Below are 25634 nucleotides of genomic sequence, written 5' to 3'. Positions count from 1 at the left end.
TAGCAATTACACCGGTGAGACAAATATGGCCTCGACCTCCCGACTGACCTGCCCAGGAAGGAAGGATGACAGACAAAGGGAAGGGCAGGAAGGAAGGGGAGGAGTGGACGGAACCAAAACAGACGACGACGACGCCCACAGCAGCGACAGGGAGCCGAGCTCAGTGCTCCCACTGGGATCAATGACGTAGCTCAAAGAAGATCAGGCACGTTGCATTGTGGGTAATGGTAGCCAATAGAAAAGCTACACAGGACAGAGGAGAAATTAAAGTGCAGGAAGGAGCGTTACCTCAGGTCATTCCTCCCCACAGCCACCAGGCGTTACAACACATCACTGCGGCGATACACAACATGTACCCACACAGTGTAGTCCATGAAGTAGTTGTTGCTGTTTGTGGTATTCACTGGTTATATTATTGTTGTTGTGCAATTTAAAATCTTTTTACTAGATTTTTTACTTAAAAGATATTACTTGATTTAGTGTTGTTATTTTTCTTGTATTGTTAATATTACTGCTGTCCATTCTATACTGTTCCTCTATACTTCTGTTGTCCTTTTTAATGTGTCCTTGCTGCTGCAGACAAGAGGGGAGCGAAGAGGAGGCACAGGGAGAGCAAGGAGGAGGTGCAGGGAGAGCGAGGAGGAGCAGCGAGAAGGGGGAGCGAGGAGGGGAGCGAAGAGGAGGCGCAGGGACAGCAAGGAGGTGGAGCGAGAAGGGGAGCAAAGAGGAGGCGCGGGGGGGGCGAGAAGGGTGAGAGAGGAGGGGAGCGAAGAGGAGGCGCAGGGAGAGCGAGGAGGAGGAGCGAGAAGGGGAGCAAAGAGGAGGCGCGGGGGGGAGCGAGAAGGGGGAGAGAGGAGGGGAGCGAAGAGGAGGCACAGGGAGAGCGAGGAGGAGGCGCAGGGAGAGCAAGGAGGAGGTGCAGGGAGAGCGAGGAGGAGCAGCGAGAAGGGGAGCGAAGAGGAGGCGCAGGGACAGCAAGGAGGTGGAGCGAGAAGGGGAGCAAAGAGGAGGCGCGGGGGGGCAAGGGGAGAGAGGAGGTGAGCGAGAGAGGAGAGGGAGGAGAGAGGGAGGAGCGAGGAGGCAGGGAGCGAGGAGGAGGGCGAGAAGGGGAGCAAAGAGGAGGCGCGGGGGGGAGCGAGAAGGGGGAGAGAGGAGGGGAGCGAAGAGGAGGCACAGGGAGAGCGAGGAGGAGGCGCAGGGAGAGCAAGGAGGAGGTGCAGGGAGAGCGAGGAGGAGCAGCGAGAAGGGGGAGCGAGGAGGGGAGCGAAGAGGAGGCGCAGGGACAGCAAGGAGGTGGAGCGAGAAGGGGAGCAAAAGAGGAGGCGCGGGGGGGGGGCGAGAAGAGTGAGAGAGGAGGGGAGCGAAGAGGAGGTGCAGGGAGAGCGAGGAGGAGGTGCAGGGAGAGCGAGGAGGAGGTGCAGGGAGAGCGAGGAGGAGGAGCGAGAAGGGGAGCAAAGAGGAGGCGCGGGGGGGAGTGAGAAGGGGGAGAGGAGGGGAGTGAAGAGGAGGCACAGGGAGAGCGAGGAGGAGGCGCAGGGAGAGCAAGGAGGAGGTGCAGGGAGAGCGAGGAGGAGGAGCGAGAAGGGGGAGCGAGGAGGGGAGCGAAGAGGAGGCACAGGGAGAGCGAGGAGGAGGCGCAGGGAGAGAAAGGAGGAGGTGCAGGGAGAGCGAGGAGGAGGAGCGAGAAGGGGGAGCGAGGAGGGGAGCGAAGAGGAGGCGCAGGGAGAGCGAGGAGGAGGCGCAGGGAGTCAGGAAGTCAGACGCCACCACTAGTCACGATTCTTTGGGTGGTGAACTTTGGGGCCAGAAAAGCATGGCACTGATTAGAACCCTGGAAAGAAGAACTTCCTCAATGTGGACAGCAAAACACCAGAATCAGGTGGAGGAGGTGGATGAGCTGCCTGAATACTCATCATGCGGAATCTGTTCATAAGTCAAATCAAACTCAAGCATATTTCAAGTGGAGAAAATCTGACACTCCACTGGAGAGGTTCCACTTTGTGGTTGAAAACTGAAGACGAAGCTCAAGTTTTTCTATGTTATACACTTTTATTGGTTTTATATTAGAGACTCACCAACACAAATATCAACCAGTCTAAACAGTGTACACAGTGTAAATACAGATTCACTTTAGTACATTTTCAGAGAGAAGGTGGTGAGAAGAGGATTAGTGTTGCCAAGCACTGTCCAGCCTGTTTGAAACCAAAGTATAAAAACTAAAACTCGTCACCTCAGCTGCTGCATGGAACTGTGGGAGTCGTTCTAATAAACAGTCACACTGCAGTAAAGTAGTTAAACAAGTAGAAAGCTATTAAACACATCAGTGAAGGCACAGGAGACTCGCTCAACAAAGAGAAGCTCAGGGGTCAAAGGCCGAGCCCTGGGCCTCTCTTCTTACTGGACTCTGTGGACTTGGCCTGCCAAGTTCCACCACTAGAGGACGCTGTGGTGTCAACAAACTGCAAACTGAGACACAGCAACACACCAGACTCCAAGGGACCAACTCAGCTATGAGCTCTGAGGCACCGGACACGAGCAACGACCGGATGAGGACACAAGGCACCAACACGTACGAGGCCATGACTGAGACCACGCTGTTTTACTAAAATTGTACCATTCATGTCTGAAACTCCTATTTCTCCTGCACAGATATGAAACAGATTGTGTCTTTATTGACATCCACGCGTGACCTTTGAACCTACAGCCCAACAACCTAAGACATGAGGCCCAGAGGCTCCCAGGAAGCTAGCACACAAACTCCTGTCTCATGCGGATGATTTGTAGCAGGGCCGCTTGAACGTCTTCATCCATGTGACCCTGCGACAGGAAGCATTTCAATCAGACACTGATATGAAGCCTGTTTCAGGGAACATTTCTAAAACACTGGAACAACAGGGTTAACTTAAATCATGCACCCCAATCAGCTGAACTGGGACTTCAATAAGAACAGAGTGAGAATGAGGCGTTAGTAAGGTTTGATGGGGACGCACCTGAGCGGCGCTGAGGAGGTGGGTTCGATAGATTGACACCACCTCTCGGTGCTGCCTCTCAGCATCCTGTGGAGCAGAAAGGAGGAAAGCTGGGGTGAGACGCTGTCTTCCTGGTCAACCTGTGGGTCTGCTCTGGGCTCACACTCACAGCCAGCTGCTGCTGCAGGCTCCTGATCTGGGCCTGCAGCGCCTCCATCTGCTGCGTCTGCCGCTTGTTGGGCGTGTTGCTGGTGTACGCCAGCTGGGACAGGCCGTTCAGAGCCTGCTTCAGCCGCTCCACGTCCGTCAGCAGCTCTGTGATCTGAACCACAAACCAAACAAAACATGAAAGCGGCTCTTTCAAGCACACGTCATGGCTGCAGTCTGAGCTGAGCACCTTCTTGTCTTTGGCCTCGGTTTGCTGCGCTGACGTCTGAATCCTCCTCTGGAGGTCACAGATGGTGCTGAGCGACTGCTCGTATCGCTCCTTCAGCTCTCGGACCTCCCTCTCGATGCCGCGGCCCTTCTCCTGCGCCGCCTCCACCTCCCCCCGGGCCCTCCTCTCGCCGTCCCTGGCCTGCGCCGCCTGCTGCTGCGCCGCTTGGCACGCGTCCGTTAGGCTCAGCAGCTGGCTGCTCAGGCTGGCGGCCGCCTCCTGCAGCTGCTGCTTGTCCTTGGTCAGCTGGTTCATTTGGTCTTGGTTGTAGCGGGTGTCCTGGAGGGCCTGCGTGGCCTGGAGGAGCTCAGAGTGCAGGGCCGACACGTCTTCGGCCCTCTGCGCGCTGCTCTCCTCCTCCCGCCGCAGCTGCATGTGGAGCCGGGCCAGCTCGGCCTCCAGGGCCTCCTCCGTGTGGAGCTGCTGCTGGCGCTGGAGCTGGAGCTCCTTGTGCAGGGCGGCGCCTCTCTGGGCCTCCTCCTGCTGCGCCTCCCTGGCCTTCTTGCAGTCGGCCTGCGCCTGCTGCAGGGCGTCATGCAGGGCCTGAAGCTCGGCGTCGTACGTGGCGATGCGCGTCAGCTCCGACTTCAGACGCTCCTGGAGGCTTTGGAGCTGGTTGCAGGAGAGGGCGTTCTGCTCCTGAAGCTGGACCTTCTGCAGCGTAACCTCCGCCAACCTTTGGCCCAGTGCCTCGAACTCTTCCTTCACTTCGTGGTGCTTTTCGCCCGTGGTGTCCAGTCTTTGCTGAAGGGACTCGAGGTTGCGCTTTAACTGGTCTCGCTCCAGTTTGCTGCCTTCAGCGACGGAGCGTTCTGTGTTATACTTGTCCTCCATGTCCAGGAGCTTGGCCGTCAGCTCCTTCACCTGCTCAGTGTGGGCTTGTTCTTTCTGCTTCGCTGCCGTCAGAGGGATGAACCTGGACTGAATGGCCTCCTGGATAGTGTCCAGCTCTTTCCGCTGAGCTTCCAGTTCCTGCGTTAGCTTCACGGTTTCCTCCTGCGCCAGCTGATACTTGGTCGACTCCTCCTTTGCTCTGTTCTGTGCCTCTAGAACAGCAGCATTACATTTGTCTCTAACAGCTTCATGGTCTTTTATGCTCATGTAATCTCTCTTCATCTCCAACAGCACATTTTCCAACTCTTTTTTCAACTTCTCATTTCCTTCTTTCACATTCTTCACTTCCTCCCCACTTTGCTTCTCCTTCTTCTCCATCTTCAGCATCTCGGCTTGGAGCGTCTCTAAGGCGGAACTCAGCTCCAGCTTCACTTGCTCATGCTGCTTTCTGGGAACGTACTCTGCATCCAAGCTCTGTTTCAGAGTCTGGCTTTGTGCGCTCAGCTGTGCAAACTCTCTCTCTCTGTCTTCACATTTCCTCTGCAGCAGCTCCAGTGTACTGGTCATATGAGTGTTCTGAGACATCATTGCCTCCATTTCCCTCTTGTGTCCTTCAGTGGCAGCAGTGAGGCTGCTGATCGTCTGCTGCATCGTGGCTCTCTCCATTTGAAGCTGCTGAACTTGTGCCTCTGCTTTTCCGTAACGTTCGCTGGCTTCCACCAGTTTGTCCTCCAGCTCCTCTACTGCAATGACCATGTTCCTCCGTGTTTCCTCGTGGTCCTTTCTGGGCATGAAGTCTGTCTCCACGCTGCTTTTGAGCTTGTCCAGCTGGTCTCGTAGTGCATCTCTTTCCTCCTCACTCTCCCTGACCTCGTTGATAAGCGCCTGGCTTTTGGTGGTGACATCCATCAGTTTCCTTTTCAGCGAGGCATTCTGCTCCTCCAGAGCTGCCTGTATTCTGTGCTGCTCTTCAGCCGCCGTTGCTCCTGACGGGCCATCCAGCCTCTGGTGGAGCTCTGCCACCTCCTCCAGCACACGATCGTAATCGTCTCTGAGCTCCGCGAGCTGACGCTCCTTCTCGTCCACTGCGTTGGTCAGCAGGTTTTTCATGTTGTCAAACTTTTCAGCTGGTACCTTGTCGCTATGTTTAGCCTGGAGCTCCTTCAGCCGATTGTCCATTTCTACGAGAGTTTCTGCAAGTTCATCTCGTTCTGCAGTCACAGCTCCCAGCTCCTGGTTCAGCCTCTCTGTCTCAGACGCCAGCTGGCTTTCGCTGGACTTGTACTCCTCCAAGGCCTTCTCGCTCTGTTTGAGGCGGTTTCTAACGCGGCCCACTTCGTTCGAGGCGCCCTCATACTTGGCCTTGACGTCCTGGAGCTGGGCACGGAGTTCTTCTGTGGCTTGACCTCCTAAGTGTTCTTTTACTGCAACTACATGGGCTTGTAGCTGCTTCACCTTACATTCAGAGTCCAGCATTCTCTTCTGGACGTCCCCCAAGGCATCTTCCAGTTCCTGAACCTGCTGGTCCGCCTGCTTTTGGATGGCGTCTCGACTCTGAACCAGTTCCTGACACTCTCGGCTTTTGCGGTTCAAAGCGGACTGAAGACGTGCAATTTCCTCCTCTCCTGACTGCTGTTGTCTCTTCACTGCCTCAAGCTCGTGTCTGAGTGCTTCCAATTCACCAGACACATCCCAGCGTGTAGCTGGACTCTTGTCCAGGGGTCTGGACAGTGAACGGGACAGAGCAGGATTCTGGAGCATCTGCAGAAAAACAGGGACAAAACAAATATGACTATAATCATTATCTACAGTGACAGACAGGTCTACATGCATTTGGCGACACTCCACAGGTTATAACAATTAATACCTGATCACAGTCCAGGCTGTGAGCTTGTTTCACCAAGATGCTTTCTTTACCTGCAACACAACAGCATCCACATACACTGTAACACAGAAATCATCAGAACCAGCAAACATTGAAATAGTAAGAATCCGTGTTCCAGGATTCAAGAAAAGGAAGAACGTAAACCTTTGATCACACTCTGCCCAGAGTAGTCGCCCTAGAAACACACACATTATTAGCATTAGCAAAGTAAAGGAGAAACCTGATCAACCATAACACACTCATGTAAAATGATAAAGAAAGCATCAGCTTTGCAGATCAAAGTGCATCAGGTCACTGACCAAAGTGCTGCGGAGCTGGACCTTGACGGTCTCCGGCCCTCGTGTTCCTTCCTCTCTCTCCTTTGAGGTGAGCAGGGCCTTCAGCTGATCCTTCTGACCCCAACAGACAAAAACAATGGCACAACTAAGCCTCCAGAACAGATCCATGAATGAATGATGGCCATCTGACAGATAGTTACATGAAGTCAGACACATTTGGACTTCGCTAATTCCTGTGAAAATTCAAGGTTAAAAACAGCACAATAACTGATCACGGACGCTACATGAACTACAAGTCACTGCTGCATTAATTTAGACTCATTCATCAACTCATAGTAGGGTGGGAACGTAAAAAGAGACACTATTAATGGGATATATACATTTACTTTTTACTTTGCCTGCTCACAAACTTTTAGCCAGACTTTAAATGAGTGATTCCTGAGGAGCGGAGCTGGCAGGAAGTCATCTGGTGTGTCACACAGAGCTATAGTAGCTTCCACCTTCACAGCTCTGATCATTCAAGGCTTGTGAGTAGCTTCAACTGAGTGAATGTTCTAATACTGGAATTGTACATCCAGTTAAGCTGATGAGGCAGACGTTAAATGTTGGACTCACCTCTTTCTGAGAGTCTTGCGCAGCTGTTTTTTCCTGTAAAAAAAAAAAAAAAAAGAAAGAAGAGGATTCTTTAGGTACAGAGCCAGGTCACCGGCCCTAAGATACATTTCGTGTTTTGTCACTAAGGATTTGCCTCCCAGATGATACAGAGGAATCTTTGATTCCCTCCGTTGGCAGCAGTTTAAAATAAGCCATTAAACCTTTACATAAACATCAGTAGTAAAAGTGTGAAAAAACCTGTGGCTAGAAAAACATGACATATTAGAAATCCCTTTTCAGGGTAATTGCCTCACAGATGTCTGATAGTAGCTTCACTTCCAGAAAAGTGTCTGTTTACCTGTGAGAGTTGCTGCTGAAGCACATTGACCTTGTCTAACAGGGCTCTCTGGTCCTGGTGGTACTTCCTCAGATTTTCCTGCAAGGTTTCATTCTGCCTCTCCAGGTCCTAAAAGCCATCACACATAAAAGCGTCAGCAGAGAAAACCTGCCTGGCAGCACATTCTTGTGGTGTTCCGCTCCTGATGAGCGTCAGTTGCACTAGTGTCCGAATCCCTAGAGGCTAAAAGCACTTACATGAATGAGCTGCTCTTTTCTGTTGGCCTCAGCTGCCTCTAGCTCCACTGAATGCTGAAAGCGATACAAACAGTGCAACTAATTTTTGATCACTAGATGGCAGTCATGTAACAAGGCGACATGCAGGATGCTGCTATGAGGCCAGAAAGTGACAAGTGCAATGAAAACGGTGCAACGAATGGAGACGCCATTACCTGCCGCTTCCACTGCTCGATCCTTGCAGCCTCTTTTTCTACGACAAGACAAGAACGAGGAGTCTCAGATTGGGATAAGTCTGCACGCACGCACGCACGCACGCACGCACGCACGCACGCACGCACGCACGCACGCACGCACGCACGCACGCACGCACGCACGCACGCACGCACGCACGCAGCAGTGAGGGATCTGAACAAAGGTTTCCAGGGATCCACACCTCTCTGGGCTGCTTTGCCACCTCACCTCTGTTGGCTTTGTCCAGGTAACTTTTGACCATTGCTACCAGCTCCTGGTTCTTGCTGAGGCGAGCGTAGTGAAATGCATCATGACCCAAACTGTCCACCACTTTCACATCAGCGCTGCTTTTCAGCAAAACCTCCACGGCATCTTTACAGCTGAACTCACAGCCCAAGATCAGCGCCGACCTGAGGATAAATGCAAACAGTTCTGAGCCAACAGCTGCGTACATGAGTTCACCATAACTTAGGTGTGGGATTTAAAATATATACTAATAATAGACAAAAGTATTTTTTGGATTATAACCAACACACACACACAGCATGGGGGTTAAGGAGATACAGATATATACAAAATAGGAATACATGTTCCCAATATTGAATGTTTATATGAGACTGTTGAGTGAGTATTCATCAGAAATATAAGCGTTCACATGTCTGAATTCACAGTGTGCTACGACGTTTATGTCAGAAAAGGAAAAGCAACCATCTTGTTAAAATATCATCTCTAACTTGTTTAGTTTGTCCCGGATGGAGATGTCGGCCCCTCGCTCCAGGAGCAGCTGGCAGATGTGAGGATGACACATCTGGGTTGCCAGCATCAGGGGAGTCCTGCCGTCCTGGAGGAGCAGACACAAAAGTGAAGAAAGGATCAACATGCTTCTCACACACATCAGCACCGATGCTGACAAGAAGACACACGATAATGAGCAATGACCAGTTAACACATAATGACAAAGTGTCAAATTCATTCTCACAAAGTCGGCTGCATTCACAGAGGCCCCACTGTCACAGAGCAGTTTCACGCTGGAGGAGCAGCCTGCCATCACTGCAAAGACGAAGCAGAAGGAGCTGCATCTCATTCATTCACAACAACTTAGTTTAGTGAAGTGGCTCTCGTGTTGAGGAGCTGCAGCTGATTCTAACTGCCTGACAGTGAATGGAGGAGACGTGGAGTCTTACCAGCATCATGCAGAGCAGTGCGTCCCTGTAGGTCCACGTTTCCAACCGGACAGTTGTGCTGTAGAACAAACAGGTTAGGACACAAATTGTTTTACTGCATTTGATGCTCGATCTGGGAAAGGTTCGTGTCTCGATTAGTGGAGCCATGATGATTGTGCTGAGGAACCCTTTAACTCCAGTTGACATCTGATAGTGTGTATGTACAATAGGATCCTGAGTCTACAAACATCGGCCCTTTTAAGACCAATACAAATACATCTATTAGTTCGAAGGAGGATGGAGTTGCTTTGGTTTCACAGTTACTGAACAGACATGAAAACCAAAAACGGTTCTGTTCACACCTGCGGGCAGTGATTCAGTGGCTGATATGCTGGTTAAATCACTACACAGCTGCTTGGAGGTCAGTCAGGGAACCTCTGTGGCGATGAGGCCTGGAGGATGTAGGATGTTGCTGGGTAGGCTTGCCAGCAAATAAAGCCCAAAAAAAACTCAGCTCTCTCTAGCAACAGGGGCCAGAAATTAGCAGCACGCTCAAATGACAAAGCAAATGAGAGGGGGGAGGTAGAGCAGCGATGAGCACAGCAGAGAGGGACGATATCCTATAGCCCTGGCTGAGGCTGCCAGAGGGAGGTGTCGGCGTCTCGTATCTATGTCTAGTGTGATGACGGCACAGAGGGCGGAGGAGAAGGCCTGTCAACACCACCAACGACTCTCTGCCAACAGCCATGACCTCGGGCTGAGCACAGGGGAAGCTCCCTACAGCAGCACACAGCACCGTGGTGGTGGCCCCTCAAACGGTGACGCAACCGGGCCTCAACCGGGCCCTTGTCAACTGACAACGGCCTAAGGAACCAGGTCAGTGAAGACGCAGCAGCCAAAGATAAGCAAAGGCCTAAAACAATGATCCCGCTGAGTAAGAACAACTCTGTTTGTTTCTATAGCATCAATTCACAGCAGAGGTCCTAAGGACCCAGCACATCCACTGAGCAAGCTTGTTATTCAAACATGAAATCAGTAGAGTTCAATTTATGGAATAAGTAGAAAACAAAAGGGCCGACGCATTTTACCTGCAAAAGTTTCTGCACACACTGAGAATGTCCGTTTCTCGACGCCAGGTGAAGAACGTTTTTACCTAAGGGAACAAACTCAGTAATCAGAAATCACAACAGTCTGTGCATTTACTGAATGTATTTTCTGATCCAAGCTCCTCAATATGCAATTATCATTATGTTGTAGGTCTGACGCAGCATTAGTCACACTGCTGACGTCCAAAAACCCTCATCCGGTCAACACAGGAGGCGGCTGCAGGTCCTGCTTCTTCCTGCCTGCACTCACCAGTGGCATCAGCCGCTGTGACATCCACACTGTGTCCCAGGATCAGACCCAGACAGTCGAGGTGGCCTCGCGTCGCCGCCAAGTGAAACCTGGGAAATGAAGAGACAGTTTAGGACAGATGAGGAGAGATCAGAGCCAGGAGAAGCGCAAGTGAAAGAGAGACGGTGAAACCCGAGGACAGGACCTGCAGACAGAGCCGGCTCCTCGTCACCGGCCACGTCAGCATTCCTCTAGCAAACAACACAAAGACTCAACACTCTGTTAAAATGGGCTAAAAGTTTAGACAAAAGTTTGAGTTGAGAGTTGTTACTACATAATGATAAGTTTCCTCTGATTACTGTGTAGTCCGTTTTATTTTGAAGCGCCAACTAAATCCCACCAACCACAAAGTAAAAGGTTTAGAACAACATTAAATACATTGCATGACAAATGGAGCCGTGTTCGCTTCATCGCTGCTCCCCTCCGCTGATTTAAGCCACATCAGCAGTGCTGCCACTGGGCACGGAGCTCTGCAAATCACTTGTGAAAATCTATCTTAGGCCGTCGGACATGAAGCCAGGAGCCTGTTTATGCACCAACACAGCGGCATCTGCCAAGGAGACAGCGAGGCTGTCGCCTCTACACTGGCGTGGGTATTAAAAGCTGTGTTGATGGCAAGGAGGTGCTGCGTCTTTTGGGGGGTCACGACCCCTCAGGGCAAACATCAGAGAGCAAGTTAAGGGGTGTGAAAGGTAAGCGATAGAACAGCTCTAAAGGAGGCAGCCAAAACTAGGACGTGGCCTCAGGCGACTAATTCAGGAATGACTCCTTTGTAGATTTAGAGATCCGTGAAACAGACCAATTGACTTGATTCAGAAGACATTTGTCCGTTAATATCTGCCGCCATTTGCCTGCTGTGGATGTTTGTGGCTGGACATTCAGCCCTGTGACGGCGTCTTCACACCTGCTCCAGGCCAACGCTCAGGTTGACAGTCCACAGGACACGCTCGCTATTTGTGGAGGAGGAAAACCAGAGACTAGATGCTGGTGGCTGAAACTGCAAAATGACCATAGTCAAAACTATTTGGCTGCTGCAGCTTTAAATAGCCTCAATAATTGTGACTGTGTTTTAGCTGTAACATATAGGGCTTGACTCATTCAGCCTTTGCACACGTTAAGTTGTTTTCTGATGCGTCTTTTTGGCAGTAAACAAAGCCACCGGCCTTATCGCACACTTGTAAGCTACGTCTGCACCAACTGGCTGCCACAGGTCAGGTGGTCCTGCCCAACTCTGTTCCTTTTCTACAATGATTCAAAAGGAATCTGATTATATATTATACGTGGAAAACACAGCCTGGAGACAGGCAAGGGATCCGGCATCATCAGGATGCAGCTGTGAACCTCTTTGCTTCAGTTGGTCCACATGTCATCGCTGCTCATCCTGACAAACTGTGGATTCACAGCACTTTGTTAGTGAACGGGAGCGCATGATTGTTTGGCCTCCGCTCAGGAGTCAGCTATGCCATGGCAGAGAGGCAAACTGTTGACTCAGCTGGACGCTGCAATAGAACAGTTAGAGCTAAATCCATTAGCTGAACACAGCGGGGGGTGATCCAGGGCACATCAAATTATACGCTGGGTCTAACCCTCCCCACAGGGTCCATGATTACGAGGGACTGCCGTTTGGCAATCCTCTGGGGCCACGATGTGGGTCTGCGCGTGGCCCATTGACCTGCTGAGTTCCACCAAGCTTCACTCCTCATCTACACACACTTGGCAAAAAAGGGACAACTTTCCAAAAGGAGCAGCTATTGAAGGCGTCAGGTGTTGATTTGATGGTTAACCAGTTCAGGTCTGCCCCACAGGGAAACGCTAAACGTCAACACATACGATCTGTCGCAGTTCTGCATTTAGTTCTGGAAAATTCTAGCACCTTATTATGAGAGCAGGCATTCGACAACCTGTGTGTGTAATTCTGTTTATCTACGTGTGTGTGTGTCTGTGTGTGTATACAAGGGCTGGTGTTACTCTGGTCAAAAGTGCCACAAGAGGCACTGCTGAAAATACTAGGAGTATTAAGGTACTCAGCAGTTTTGCTTCTGGTATCTGGTGCTTTACAGTTACTTTAAATGCTTTAACAAAGCCTTAATCAAAATAGACCTGAAGCAGCCAGAGCCCAGAGATGACTTCATATATCTGGGATTAAAGTGCGGCGCCTAGTCTCCCACAATGCCGCTGGTGTAATATGGTTACATTTAGGAAGATGCTCGGTGCAATGGAGCAAAATAAAGATACTGTATATATTTAAAAAGAAACAAACAAAAAAACATGATTACAGCAATTGTGCCTTTGGATGCTCAAAACGCAGAATCACAAAATTCCTTATACCGAACGTATTGTAAACTCAAACTTAACTTACTTTGAACTTAAACCATCTGACACATGTTGAGTCAGATGGTTCTCTCCTGGTCTAAACTCACCACTTTGTGTTCCAGACCCATAGTGCATCAGATGTGAACATGCAGGGAGTCACTTCCTGTGGGACTACAATAACAGTGTTCGGCCAGTGCAGCCAGGCCACAAATATTGTTAGCACCAGCTCCCACACTGACCTGCAGTGAGATGGGCGCGAAAGGAAAATGGACCCACAATACTAGGAAACATTGATGCCTTACAGCTGGATGACAGGTTTCATGGTGATTGGCAGTTTGTCTCAATAATAATGACATCACAGCAAAGAAATTCCTATGTGCAGATGCTTGAAACAGGGTCAGGAATTTTGAGAATTTGTGATGCTCAACATCTTCAGATGTTAGTCAATATCCACAATATAAGCGTATGCGAGTTCAGCTCATTTGACATACATTTGGTGAAGGGTGTCAGGATTGACCTGTGGACTGCATGTGAACGTGTCTATTTATAACGTGTTACTCACGCAGAGCGTCCCTCCACGTCCAGCTTGGTGGGGATGATGCCCTTCTTGCTGAGAACAGCAGTCACCTTGTCCACTTCGTTACGCTCCACTGCTCTCATCAGCCGGTCATCGTACTTGTTCCAGTCCGTGTTCTGACAACGAACACAGTAAACGGTGAGGTCAGTATATTGGACTGCATTTCTCCATTTTAGTATAATCACACATTATGTACATATACTCATACATACATTATGCTTATCCAGACTATTCTGATGTGCTACTAGACATGGGAGCAGAGCTCAGTTTAGGGGCCTCAACACAAATTCTAACCTTAGTTACACAAGCACAGTGACACAGAGGAACGCAGCTATGAAGCAACAAACATGGACGTTCATGTTCTTCTCATTTCAATCTATTGATGAACAGAACAGATAGCAGCCATGACGATACAGTGAATACCTACAAAGTGCATGGAGGTGCATTTCAACCAGCGGCTCATCCTGGGTGAGTGCAGCTGGTCTTTGCACCGTGCTACTGAAAACGAAGCCAGCGTTCCGGTTCACAAAAGCAAAAACGGTGTCTAAGACTCCCCTCGGTCCTTTAGTACACTCAACCAGTGAGAGCACAAAAACGAGAGACTGCACTGCAGCACGAGTCCTCTTATGGGAGGATCAACCTCCGGAGTTTCCCCTTGCAGGAGACAGAAAAGTTCAAGTGGAGGGATTTTCTACGCATTCCTGTGCTGTTCACTGCCTCCAAGTTTATCACTGCACAGCAGTTTAGATAATGGGAGGAAGAACAGAGGAGGAGGAGGAGTAAGAAAGGAGGAAGGAGCGGAGGTGGAGGTGGAGAAGCAGAAGGGCCAGCCCTGCCAGCCCTGGGACCTGCCCAGGCCGGCCACTGCAACTCCTCCTCTGGGGTGGAAGTCAGCTCAGCCTGGCTGCGACGGGCCTCTCCCAGCGGCTCCCCCTCTGCCCTCAGAGCCCGGTTAAGTCCGTCTTCTCTGCTTTCAGCACTGGACCGTTTCCTCTGGGAATAAAGCGCGAGTTACTTGTTGATTAGGCTCTAACTGCAGAACTTCTCCCTTCTCTGCTAGTGCTCCTCAGCTTCGTCACCCCAACAAATGGCAAGGTCAGGCCGCCTCAGTGGGGTAAATATGTGAGCTCTCCCAGGTTTTAAATATCACCCCCTCCCTGGTAAACAACGGTGGTGCAGACAGCCCTGCAGACTGGTTACCTCTTTATTTTTTGACCCTCCAACCTTCCAGTAGTGACTGATAGGAAGACAGGGGCTAAGAATACATTCTGGACATGCCTGCACCCTGAGTAATGGCTTTAGTGTCTAACAGCACTGCCAGCATGAAACAAGGCCAGCCAAAAAGGCCTCGCTCCCACTGCCACCTCCCACCAAGCTCCCAGCAGTCCAGCATCTGAAAATATGAATGTCAGAGCAGGATTTGAAGTGGTCCTGGCCCTGACCCCCACAGGACACGACTGGGTCCAAAGCCACCATTGACCAATGCATCTGAAGGTAGCAGGTGTATTACACCGAGACTCTACCAATGTTTGGAATCAGCACCCTGGTCAACACCCACTTGGTATTTAGCACTACATAAATACGGTTTCATTTGATTTGAACAAAACATAAAATCCAAAAAAAGGCAAAAGCACGACGACGAGTCGTTTCATTTACACACTGCATCAGCTCCTCGTGGGCTCGTGTTACGCTTTGCTGCCAGACTGGCGTTAACAGAGTGGCACCGATATCCACAAACATGCAAAAAGGCCTCATCCACATGACATGTCATACGAAGAAGTAGGTGTCAACTTACGAAAGCTGCTCGGCCCAGCATGGAGACAAAGGCGCCAAAATGGCACCTAGCCATGCGACATACTGTACATCGGTCACGTAAATATATCCCCTGGGTCTGCTGGTGTGTGTGTGTGTGTGTGTGTGTGTGTGTGTGTTGTTTAAGAATCTGTTTATGTACTAGTTAATAATAGGGCTGTTAGCGAGCCAGAGTTTTGCCACTGTACCGTTTTAAAGAATAAGCTGATTTACGTGACACACTGGCAATTTGTGTGATGACTGCATGATGGTTATTATAAAAAAAAAAAAACAGTAGGTTCTGACTAAGCTATAAAACCACATCAAGTGGGAGGCGTTTTTATTTCCCATCACCTTCCCAACAAAGGGCCAAGTCGAGCCTACAGCCACAGCAGCAGGTCTGGAAAGCTGCTCACCGGCAGCATTTAGCAGCAACAGTGTTCATTCATCAGCCACAGTTTCTATTTTAAAGCAGCCAATGTGGGGACAAGCTGGGTTTGGCTGCTACCTGGCCACCCACGCTGCTGCCTGGTGTCTTTGACATCAGTAACCTTTCACTCTGCAGCGCCTCAACTTCCTGCGTCTCAGCCCTTGACCAGACTAATGGGTCTCATATCCCTACATATGAAATCACCAGCAGGAAATATCTAAGTGTTATCTGATAACAAACTGAAACCAAGAGCAAAACATAAAGCTAAATGTCAATAAGTGAGATGATGTCATGTCCACAGACGAACTTCACGTCAGGAAAGGGGAACCTTTGACATCTGAAAGGCAAAGCAAGTAAATCCCAGAAATCTGTCAGTTTTCATGAAGTACATTTTCAGGTTTAGCAGAAGGTCAGATTATTAAATGAAGTACGATTTTACCCAACGTCCCTGATCTTACCACTAAATCCCTTATTAGTATGTAGCTCATAAACCTGACTTCAAAGAGTAAAAGTTAAAAAAACAGACAAGACCTACTTTGACTTTTCTTCATTAGTCGTCACAGTAAACATCACATACAGAAGCAGCATTCATGCAGAAAATGCATGTGCTTCTTTGAGTTACTCAATCAGGATCACAAAGTGGCATCAGACCGTTAGATGAGCCACATCACTGAACATTAACAATAGCAAACCTTCACTTTTAATGTAGGAATGAGCCTAAACCTGACTCCTGTCCCCTGCTTAAACCTGTGATCAGTTTTCCTTGGGATGTCTAGACGTTGACGTCCAGCGAGGACTTTATAGCTGCTTTCTGTGATTCTAGAAAGTCCTAGGACTCTCTCAAAATTGCAGGAGGTATAGATCAAGGCAAAGGGTTCAAAGAGCGTTCAGAGATGAGGAAACCTGACAGAACAATGTCTCTCAACACTGAATCACGCAGAGACAAAAACCGCAGGTGAGAAGCAGGCGACGGCCTGCCAGGAGCTCGTCAGGCCGCATTTTTTTCACAGCATGAGGAAAAAGGTTCTCTGGTTTAGTGCCACGATCTCAGAGCAGAACCTGCTCCACATTCTGTACAAGATCAAAAACTGTGCTTTGGTTTATTGACTTCAGGGTGAAGTATCGACAGAGAGATCGTGGGACCATTCACTGAGTGGTTCATTTAAAATCAGCCTTAAGATCAATCAAAAATGATCCTATGTTCACATGAGCATGCTTGTTCTGGTTTTACACCCCTGCGCTTTTAAAGTGTGACCACAGACCTGCATATGAAGGTGTGAACTATGCAACTGTCTGGGCATGTGGAGTGTAAGTGAAACCCCTCAGGGGCAGAGAGGGTGGAGCAGGAGGGGAGCGAGAACATGCGTGACAAAAAAAAGTGTCTGACAACAGGTGGCGAAAGTGAGGTGTGATCCACGTTCAGAGGAGAGAGGATGCTGCACAGGGTTCCCCTGACACCAGCACAGAACCACTGCTCTGGGCAGTTTGGCCCGGAGGCAGACTGACAGACGACCTCTGGTGGTCAAAAGGGACATGACAGACTGACTGACAGACAGTTCAAAGCCTGGTGGAACTATGGTCCCACTGTCCGAGCAGACGAATCCCTAGACTGTCAAACTAATTCACAAGGTGGTTCATAATTCTTTTCAGCAGATGCGTCATTACAAGCCAGTAACCAGTGTGGTGCCAAGGCCAAAGAGCAGCAGCTGGCTGAGCTGGAAGCCATTCTTTATTATTAATCATGATAAGAGCAACGTTACAGGGGAGGATTAAAAGTCTTTTGTGACATTTCTGTAAAGCTTAAACCCACTGACGTGGTTCAGTCTGTCCAGCTGCTGAGTTACACCATTATAGACGACCTTTGACCCAGGGGTGAAGAATTTCCTTTCTATTAGCTTGTGCTTCCGACGCCCTTCGCACCTGGGTGAGCGATCGGCTCCCAGTTGTCTGAACCCTGTGAACTTCGGTCCATGTAACCGTCTCCACAGCAGAAGCAGCAGGGTCATAATTCAACCGATGCAAACACATGATAACCACTCATTCGCCGCTTTAGCTCGAAGGTCTTTGTCTAAATGGATTCAGAACATTAATGTTTTTAAAGAGAAAACCTGCGTATGCCTGAAAACGGTTAAACTACAAGTTTCTGATTATATTAATCAAGGAGGTGAGTAAAATAATGGAAGTCACACAGTGACGTGACCACAGTCGACCTAAATAGACGAGCGGCCAAATTAGTCACACTTCTGACATAATTAAATGTCAAACACTACTTTACTGACGGAGACGTCCCGAAAGCCTGAATAGGCTCACAAGTTGACGATTCACTGACATAGTAAAATGGTGTCAACGCTTAAACAGGGACGATGAATAAATCCCAAGACTACGACCTTCCGATGTTGTGGTGGGTTTTGGAGCAAAGTGGTGACTAAAGAGTGACGTGCAAACTTCAGTTGCCGTCTTAAAAATAATGAATAGTTATTTTTGCACCAGAAGATAAAACCACCTCACTGAAACAACAATGTTCCCCAGCAGGAGAACTAAAAACATGCTGAATGAGTCTGGGCTGATGTTATAACAGCTGCTCTGATGAAGAGCTAGCGACGAACCGGGCCGTGAAATCCATGACTAATCCAGAAACAACGGAGCATTAACGAGGCAGCACATGCATAAAACAAAGAGCAGACACAGAGGGACTGCAGAGGCTGAAGGGACGGGTCAGCTTGGTTAGCGCTTGGTTAGCGCTTGGTTAGCGCTTGGTTAGCGCTTGGTTAGCGCTTGGTTAGCGCTGGGCCTGCTGCTACTTGGCCACACAAGCCGCTGATGATCCAGTTCTCCAGGAATGTGACTGGGTGTTGGTTCGCACCTTCTTCCCAACGGATCCAACAACCCCACAATAACTCAGCCACAGTTCCCCCGCTGACATCTACCATCCTTCCAGCCCAGCGGGGAGCAAAAGTAAAAGAAATCTGCACTGTCCATTTTATTGCTGCACAGTGGACGGAAAACTGAAGCACATCACGCTGACGCTGAGCGAGTACTGGACGTCAGTCACTGTTCGGCTTGTTCGCGTCTCCGTTTTCTGACCTGTACATTAAGCAGCAGGACAAACAGCCTTAGCAGCCTTGTGTTAGCCTTGAGGTGTCTGACTCCCATCAACCACAGCGTTGGTCTGGGACGAGGTCGCTGCTAATGTGTCGTTGTGTGCGTTTGTCTACCGCAGCAGGAGTAACGCAGGTAACTGTGTTAATGAGCTCTGATAATTAAAGCCTCATTCAGATATGATCCACCTCGTCAAAAGGCTCTTTCAATGTTTTAGTTGCGGTAAGACGTCTGTCAGAAAAGACAAACATTACTGCTCCACCGACGTTACTTTATCCAAGTCTAATAGAAGCCCAAGGCACAGCCTGATGTGGATTAGTCTGAGCCTCTTCAGCAGAGTATCTGTGCTCCTGTGGCTCAGCGTGTCTGGGTGTTAGTGGGCGTCAGCACGGCCCACTCCTCCATCAGTGGCTCAGAAACGATGAAGCGTTACAGACGGGCAGCACCGCTGAGATGACCTCACCGAGGCCAGTGGAGCCAGACGATAATCCTCAAATCAGACTGAAACAAGCTGCCGTTGATACCGTCTGACAGTTTGCCTCCTGCAGAGAATATCACTTAAAAGGCTAAAACAACCGTGCTCAGGTCTCACTGAAATGCTTAAGTGCTTACTGGCCCATGGTAGGTTATTTCCTAATAAATGTCATATTCCTTTCCGTGTGTGCGCCCCAGGCTTCAGACTATGCTTGATCAGCCTCTAACCGGCGCCCCCTGGAGCATCAACCTGCTCAACCAAGTTTCTATTTAATAGAGCAGAATAGCAAGGAAGGAACGGCTCCCACAACCTGGGAAGCTTCCACCTGAGTCTCTCGTTCATCATCCTGCCTGTGTCCTGTCCCAGGTCCAACCATCCTGCCCGTGTCCAGCCCAGTCCCTGGTCCAACCATCCTGCCCGTGTCGTGTCCAGCCCAGTCCCTGGTCCAACCATTCTGCCCGTGTCCAGCCCAGTCCCTGGTCCAACCATCCTGCCCGTGTCCAGCCCAGTCCCTGGTCCAACCATCCTGCCCGTGTCGTGTCCAGCCCAGTCCCTGGTCCAACCATCCTGCCCGTGTCGTGTCCAGCCCAGTCCCAGGTCCAACCATCCTGCCCGTGTCGTGTCCAGCCCAGTCCCTGGTCCAACCATCCTGCCCGTGTCGTGTCCAGCCCAGTCCCTGGTCCAACCATTCTGCCCGGGTCGTGTCCAGCCCAGTCCCTGGTCCAACCATTCTGCCCGGGTCGTGTCCAGCCCAGTCCCTGGTCCAACCATTCTGCCCGGGTCGTGTCCAGCCCAGTCCCTGGTCCAACCATCCTGCCCGTGTCGTGTCCAGCCCAGTCCCTGGTCCAACCATCCTGCCCGTGTCGTGTCCAGCCCAGTCCCTGGTCCAACCATCCTGCCCGTGTCGTGTCCAGCCCAGTCCCTGGTCCAACCATCCTGCCCGTGTCCAGCCCAGTCCCTGGTCCAACCATCCTGCCCGTGTCGTGTCCAGCCCAGTCCCTGGTCCAACCATCCTGCCCGTGTCGTGTCCAGCCCAGTCCCTGGTCCAACCATTCTGCCCGGGTCGTGTCCAGCCCAGTCTCTGGTCCAACCATCCTGCCCGTGTCCAGCCCAGTCCCTGGTCCAACCATCCTGCCCGTGTCGTGTCCAGCCCAGTCCCAGGTCCAACCATCCTGCCCGTGTCCAGCCCAGTCCCTGGTCCAACCATTCTGCCCGTGTCGTGTCCAGCCCAGTCCCTGGTCCAACCATTCTGCCCGTGTCCAGCCCAGTCCCTGGTCCAACCATTCTGCCCGTGTCCAGCCCAGTCCCTGGTCCAACCATTCTGCCCGTGTCCAGCCTAGTCCCTGGTCCAACTATCCTGCTGTTGCTGTGCTGTTACTTCATGTTCATAAATCATAGTCAAGACAGACATGAGCCATTCGCCAAGTGCAGTACTAAAAGACATTTATTATGAAATTAACTCCACGATTTCTGTATTAAATAATATGAAAGGAAATACGTTAAATAATGCTGTTGCATAAACATGTGTCTATATTTAGGTGTGAACCACGACTCATCAAATGCCTTATATACACACACACTCTATTCTCACCCTCCGCGGGTGGTCTCATCCACTTTCCAAGCTCGGGTCCTCTACCAGAGGCCAGGAAGCTTGAGGGTTCTGCGCAGTATCCTTGCTGTTCCTAGGACTGCACTTTTCTGGACTAAGATGTCGGATGTTTTTCCAGGGATCTGTTGTAGCCACTCCTCCAGTTTGGGGGTCACTGCCCCCAGTGCTCCGATCACCACAGGCACCACTGTGGCCTTCACCTTCCAAGCCTTCTCCAGTTCTTCTCTGAGCCCTTGGTATTTCTCTAGTTTCTCATATTCCTTTTTCCTGATGTTGCCATCGCTTGGTATTGCCACATCCACCACTACGGCTTTCCTCTGCTCTTTATCCACCACCACAATGTCTGGTTGGTTTGCCATTACCATTCTGTCTGTCTGGATCTGGAAGTCCCACAGGATCTTGGCTTGCTCGTTCTCTACCACCTTGGGAGGTGTTTCCCACTTTGACCTTGGGGTTTCCAGTCCATACTCTGCGCAGATGTTCCTGTATACTATGCCAGCCACTTGGTTATGGCGTTCCATGTATGCTTTCCCTGCCAGCATCTTACACCCTGCAGTTATGCGCTGGACCGTCTCAGGGGCCTCTTTGCACAGTCTACACCTTGGGTCTTGTCTGGTGTGGTAGATCTGGGCCTCTATGGCTCTGGTGCTCAGGGCCTGCTCCTGTGCGGCCAGGATGAGTGCCTCTGTGCTGTCCTTCAGCCCAGCCCTTTCAAGCCATTGGTAGGATTTGTTGAGATCAGCAACTTCAGTTATGTTCCGGTGGTACATCCCATGTATTTATTAGGTAGGTACGTAGGTAGGTAGGTAGGTAGATAGATGTGACATTTTCAGCCCAACCCAATAATCATCACATGACATTCTTTAGCCTGACGCCAAGAATAGAGGGGTAACCTGTAACTTTAATGGATCAAAGATGCCTTTAAATATTTCTCACTAATGCTGCAGCATCAGCAGCACCTGGTTGGTTACTCGACAGTAATGTGCTGTTGCCCAGGATGCTCTGCATGAGCCTGTTCCTAACGGTCCGACTACAGCAAACACAACCTGAGGACCTTTCATAGCAAATCTGCTCAATGACACAAAGTGTAGGATGTTCACACTTTGTTTTTTCCCTTATTCTTATCCAAAGTCCTCGAAATCTATTTATTCCTTTCAACATTGCACATCTGGGTCTGCAGCCACAACGGATCAACAGACAGATCCACCTTTTTATGTTGAAGTGAGCAGAACACCACTGAAGGAAGCTGTGGACAGTCAGACACTGTGAAACCAGTAACCAGTACTGGACCCTTCACCGACACATAAGGCAACTCACTGGTCTCTTCACTGTGCACCTAGAACAGAGGGGAGCTCCTCAGCTGATACAACAGATGTTTGCTGTGACAACAAGCCCTCAATGTATCAGACTAATCTCAGAACTAACTTGAGGATCCAGTTTCTTCTTTTCCACCAGGCGCTAAACTTGCCACTCCAGTCTTTGCAGAGACAAATCTGAATGACGGCCAATATTTGCTGGAGCCGAGACATTTTCAGCATATTTGCTTTGGAAATCTAGGTTTGAGGTCAGATAAGATGTTTTCAGAATGTGTCAGTTCACCCAAAGCTGAGACGGTCTAATGTCAAGACTTTGCGTTGCATTCTATTTGGGTTATGACAACACTAGGTCAAACAGTCCTCCATCACTTTTACAGAAGTACATGTGGTGATGAGAGTAATTCTACAGACTCAAATGTGAGGAGGATGTTCAGGGACCAAATAATACAGGGTCACTTAGATCAGTTACTGTTTGTTCACATACTAACACCAAGAAGAATTTAGCTTCAACCCTCCCACTCAAAGGCTGTAGAAGGAGAGTGTTGAGCAGCCAGGCGTGTGGAGTCATGACTGGACGCATGGACAGATAGAACAAAGTGATAGTTGACCAAGGTTTCAGCAACATGCTGTAAATGACAATTAGAGAGTCTGTTTCACTGGGAACGAAATGAATCAATCAACAGTTAAAGACTCATCTAAGATCAGGAACCTGGCCTGTTCAGACTTGACTTGGTTTTGCAAGTGCTCAGGTGCTATGCGCAATCAATCCAACCTGCCACAAGGAGATTCTATAATTAATTTGTAGACAAATTGTAGAAAATTTAAGCACTTAAAATTAGATCTCACACACGGAGTAGGACTATGAAATAGTGAATTAAGTAACTTTATCCCTTTATTTGGCAGATGCAAGGCCCCATAGAAACAGACTAACTACACTACTGTCTGTCAGGGCATTTGGGTTTCAGATTTTCACTGGTACAGAGGAAAGAAATCATCACTCAGCCCTGTGTAAATGTCATATCTGTGTCTTTGCACTTTACTTTGACTTTTTCCCTGCGTGGGTTTTTAAGTAATGGCACAGAAAAGGCCACGGGGCAAAAACAGTCCTTTCATCCTTGAATTTAAAATAGGTGCCTCTGCATTTGACAGCTCTCAGTGGTCGTACAATAGCCCGTCATTCCTGAAAGGCTTTTCTCTAAGAAGGGCCAGATAGTTTACCACACACAGCTACTCTGCCTTTGTGCTTTTCGCATAGTAATTGCTGGGGGCTGCTCACAGTGCACAGTGCCAAACCCTCACTACATTGAACTGTGCAGTGGGTGTTAGTGCTACCGCTGCCTATTAAGAAAAATACATGGATTAGACAACAGCATAATATACTTAAATGAGCTGAAAGTATGAATTTAAATAGATTATCTATTTCGTGCAACTAATAAACTGTTTTCTTGGCTCTAATACATTCAGACTGAACCTGAGAACAAAATCATGCATTCCCAGAGGATCTTAAAAGGTTTCCATGGTGCCAAGTCGTCAGGATGGCTGCAAAAAATGCTACACAAACTAGAGTTTGAAGCGTCTTACAGTTGGGTGTGTATTTAACGTGGCGTAAAATCAGATGCCACATTACTGTGAGCATGAATCCACGTTATGACCTGAAGCTAAAGCCAAAGACTTCCTGACCCAGGTTTCTGAAACGCAAAGGGGACGGTTTTTAATATGAAAGTAAACTAACCTGCTACGGGCTGTGACGAATGATGGGATGAAAAAGAAGTATGAGGAAACTGCGTTAGTGCAACTGAAACTACACACAAAAGCAACCTAGGATTTACTGACAATGGAAAAACTGGTGGACGGGTATTTACGCAACCCGTATTTTTACATAAACCCTATTTATGCCTCCATTTTTAGAAATGTGAAGAGAAAATATGAAAAGCAGCTTTCAGCAGAACACGTCATGTGAGAAGCTTCATTTACTGCGGAGCAGCCGTTTTAGGCACAGACGACTCTGTGGGTTTTACAGGTCAGAAGTGTGAGAATACCTGCAGATTTCACGAAAATCAATGTCAAACGAGCCCAACGGGTCACAACTGAGCCCAAGAGGAGCGCTGCGCGTTCACACGCGGACAGTGTCCTCAAACGTGGAGCTTGTGTGTTACACGCTCGGAGCCGCGCTGAGACTCATCCGGGCCGCGTCCTCCGTCGCGCTGAGGCGCAGGTGCCCCAGGCCGACCGCCGCCACCGCGGGGACGTGCGGGAGGAGGTCGGGCTCGACAGTGGAGCTCAAACACAAGCCCGGCGTCAGCGTCGGCCAACGCAGCGGGAGGCACGTTAGCAAACGGAGCCCACGCGCGAAAAGCGCTTCAACTCACGGTGATGGTAACTTCGTGCTTTTTCAGTCGATACTTCAGGCTCTTCATCTTGTTACGAGTTGGTCTCAGTTGTTAAGAGTCTTGTAGCAAACACGCTCGTAATACGTTCAACAAGTTTCCAGAAAGTTCACACGAACAAACTTTTACACGTCCCCTTTTCCTCACGAAGCGAGTTTCACCTGACGCCCAGCCGCAGCGCCGCTCACTGACCGAGACCCCGATGAACCAATCAAACTCGGATGTGCGCGCTCGGGTTTGGTTTTGGTCCAATTGGAAAGTGTGTGTGGGCGGGACTTCCTTGTAGATTGTCGGGAGTCGTTGAAGTGTTTTGGGACGACAGGAAAAACTGCAGTGACGTCAGTTTTACCTGAAGCCTGAAACACCTGGAATAAATAGAAGGAAATATGTGACGTACCCACGACAAAACACCCACTTATTTCCAATAACAGGTGTATAATTAGCCAAAGGCTCGTTTGACTGTACCTCTTTAACTATAATAATGCACACACGTTATGACAAACTGTATCACAACTTTACACAAGAAACTCTAGGAGTACAAATATCCCGAGCAAAATATCCCGCCAAAAGACTTATTAATATTATAACCCATATATATTAATGTTAGTAGGTACATCATGAAATGCATCAGATATCATTTTAGCTTTTTATCAGGTTCAATTGATTCAAGTAATGTGTGTGAAGTAACTGATCTCAGTACTGCAAAAAAATACACATTTTTTTTGAACATTTATGCATCAATTGTTATAATTAATAATATTCTTAAATATAATATTATCATAAATGCTAATGCCAACCTACCTGTATCTAATCCGAATACAAATAAACAGGTGCACGTCAAGGTTTTAGGCGCTTCCAACAGCAAAAGAGAAGAGTGCTGCCCCCTAGTGGCCACCAGAAGCCTCACATCATAACTAAGTACATTTACTCTAAGTTAACACTAAATAATCGACCAAGAGTCTACTCCAAGGTAAACGTGAAGAAGTTGAACTTACAATGGAAAACACACAGAATCTGATTTCTGTCATAATGTGTACATTCAAGGCTCTATCTAGATTTCATTATTAAGGTACAATGTATTTACATAGAAAGAAGTAGTAGTAGTTTGATGTGAATGTGTGTGTATGTGTATATGTATTATATGCGGGTATATTTGGATACATATGTATATATATGGTATATGCATGCATATTACATATCTGTCTGTAATAATACTTTTTATTTTTCTATTTTCTTCCTATCTGTGAGAGCAATCCTGAGTGTGCAAAGCAATTTC

The 25634-nt window shown here is 49.1% G+C and overlaps 1 protein-coding gene and 1 long non-coding RNA gene across 4 annotated transcripts; one reads left to right on the top strand and one right to left on the bottom strand.

The window, feature by feature from the left end:
• Positions 1-2029: 2029 nt before the first annotated feature.
• On the bottom strand, positions 2030-24552 carry uacab (uveal autoantigen with coiled-coil domains and ankyrin repeats b). 3 transcript variants are annotated; one of them, XM_029144645.3, is made up of 19 exons: positions 24341-24551; positions 13237-13367; positions 10323-10411; positions 10055-10119; positions 8988-9045; positions 8783-8853; positions 8538-8644; positions 8032-8213; positions 7785-7822; positions 7591-7644; positions 7355-7462; positions 7018-7050; positions 6424-6516; positions 6269-6299; positions 6107-6156; positions 3367-6000; positions 3139-3291; positions 2991-3056; positions 2030-2817 (listed from the first exon to the last, which is right to left on the bottom strand). In XM_029144645.3, exons 1-19 carry the CDS (start codon positions 24386-24388, stop codon positions 2746-2748), a joined length of 4083 nt encoding a protein of 1360 aa, XP_029000478.1. In that variant the 5' UTR covers positions 24389-24551; the 3' UTR covers positions 2030-2745. The 3 variants fall into 3 exon arrangements, with proteins under 3 accessions (XP_029000478.1, XP_029000479.1, XP_029000480.1); XM_029144646.3 differs by lacking the exon at positions 24341-24551 and adding an exon at positions 13679-14322; XM_029144647.3 differs by lacking the exon at positions 7591-7644 and having other exon boundaries at positions 24341-24552.
• On the top strand, positions 8643-10659 carry LOC129603878 (uncharacterized). The gene is made up of 2 exons (XR_008694189.1): positions 8643-9842; positions 10224-10659. It is a non-coding gene; the product is annotated as an uncharacterized LOC129603878 (long non-coding RNA).
• Positions 24553-25634: the final 1082 nt, after the last annotated feature.

Source organism: Betta splendens, chromosome 3, assembly GCF_900634795.4.
Source record: "Betta splendens chromosome 3, fBetSpl5.4, whole genome shotgun sequence".
NCBI lineage: Eukaryota > Metazoa > Chordata > Actinopteri > Anabantiformes > Osphronemidae > Betta > Betta splendens.
This window is presented reverse-complemented; position numbering and strand designations above follow the sequence as displayed.

What these genes read in the sequence shown, in the direction of transcription:
- uacab (XM_029144645.3), bottom strand. Translation starts at nt 24,388, where the DNA reads ATGAAGAGCCTGAAGTATCGACTGAAAAAGCACGAAGTTACCATCACC. An exon ending in TTCAGCAGCAACTCTCACAG is followed by an intron (nt 7,051 to 7,354) that starts GTAAACAGACAC and finishes TTTTTTTTACAG; the next exon opens with GAAAAAACAGCTGCGCAAGA. An exon ending in TCCAGCTCCGCAGCACTTTG is followed by an intron (nt 6,300 to 6,423) that starts GTCAGTGACCTG and finishes GTGTGTTTCTAG; the next exon opens with GGCGACTACTCTGGGCAGAG.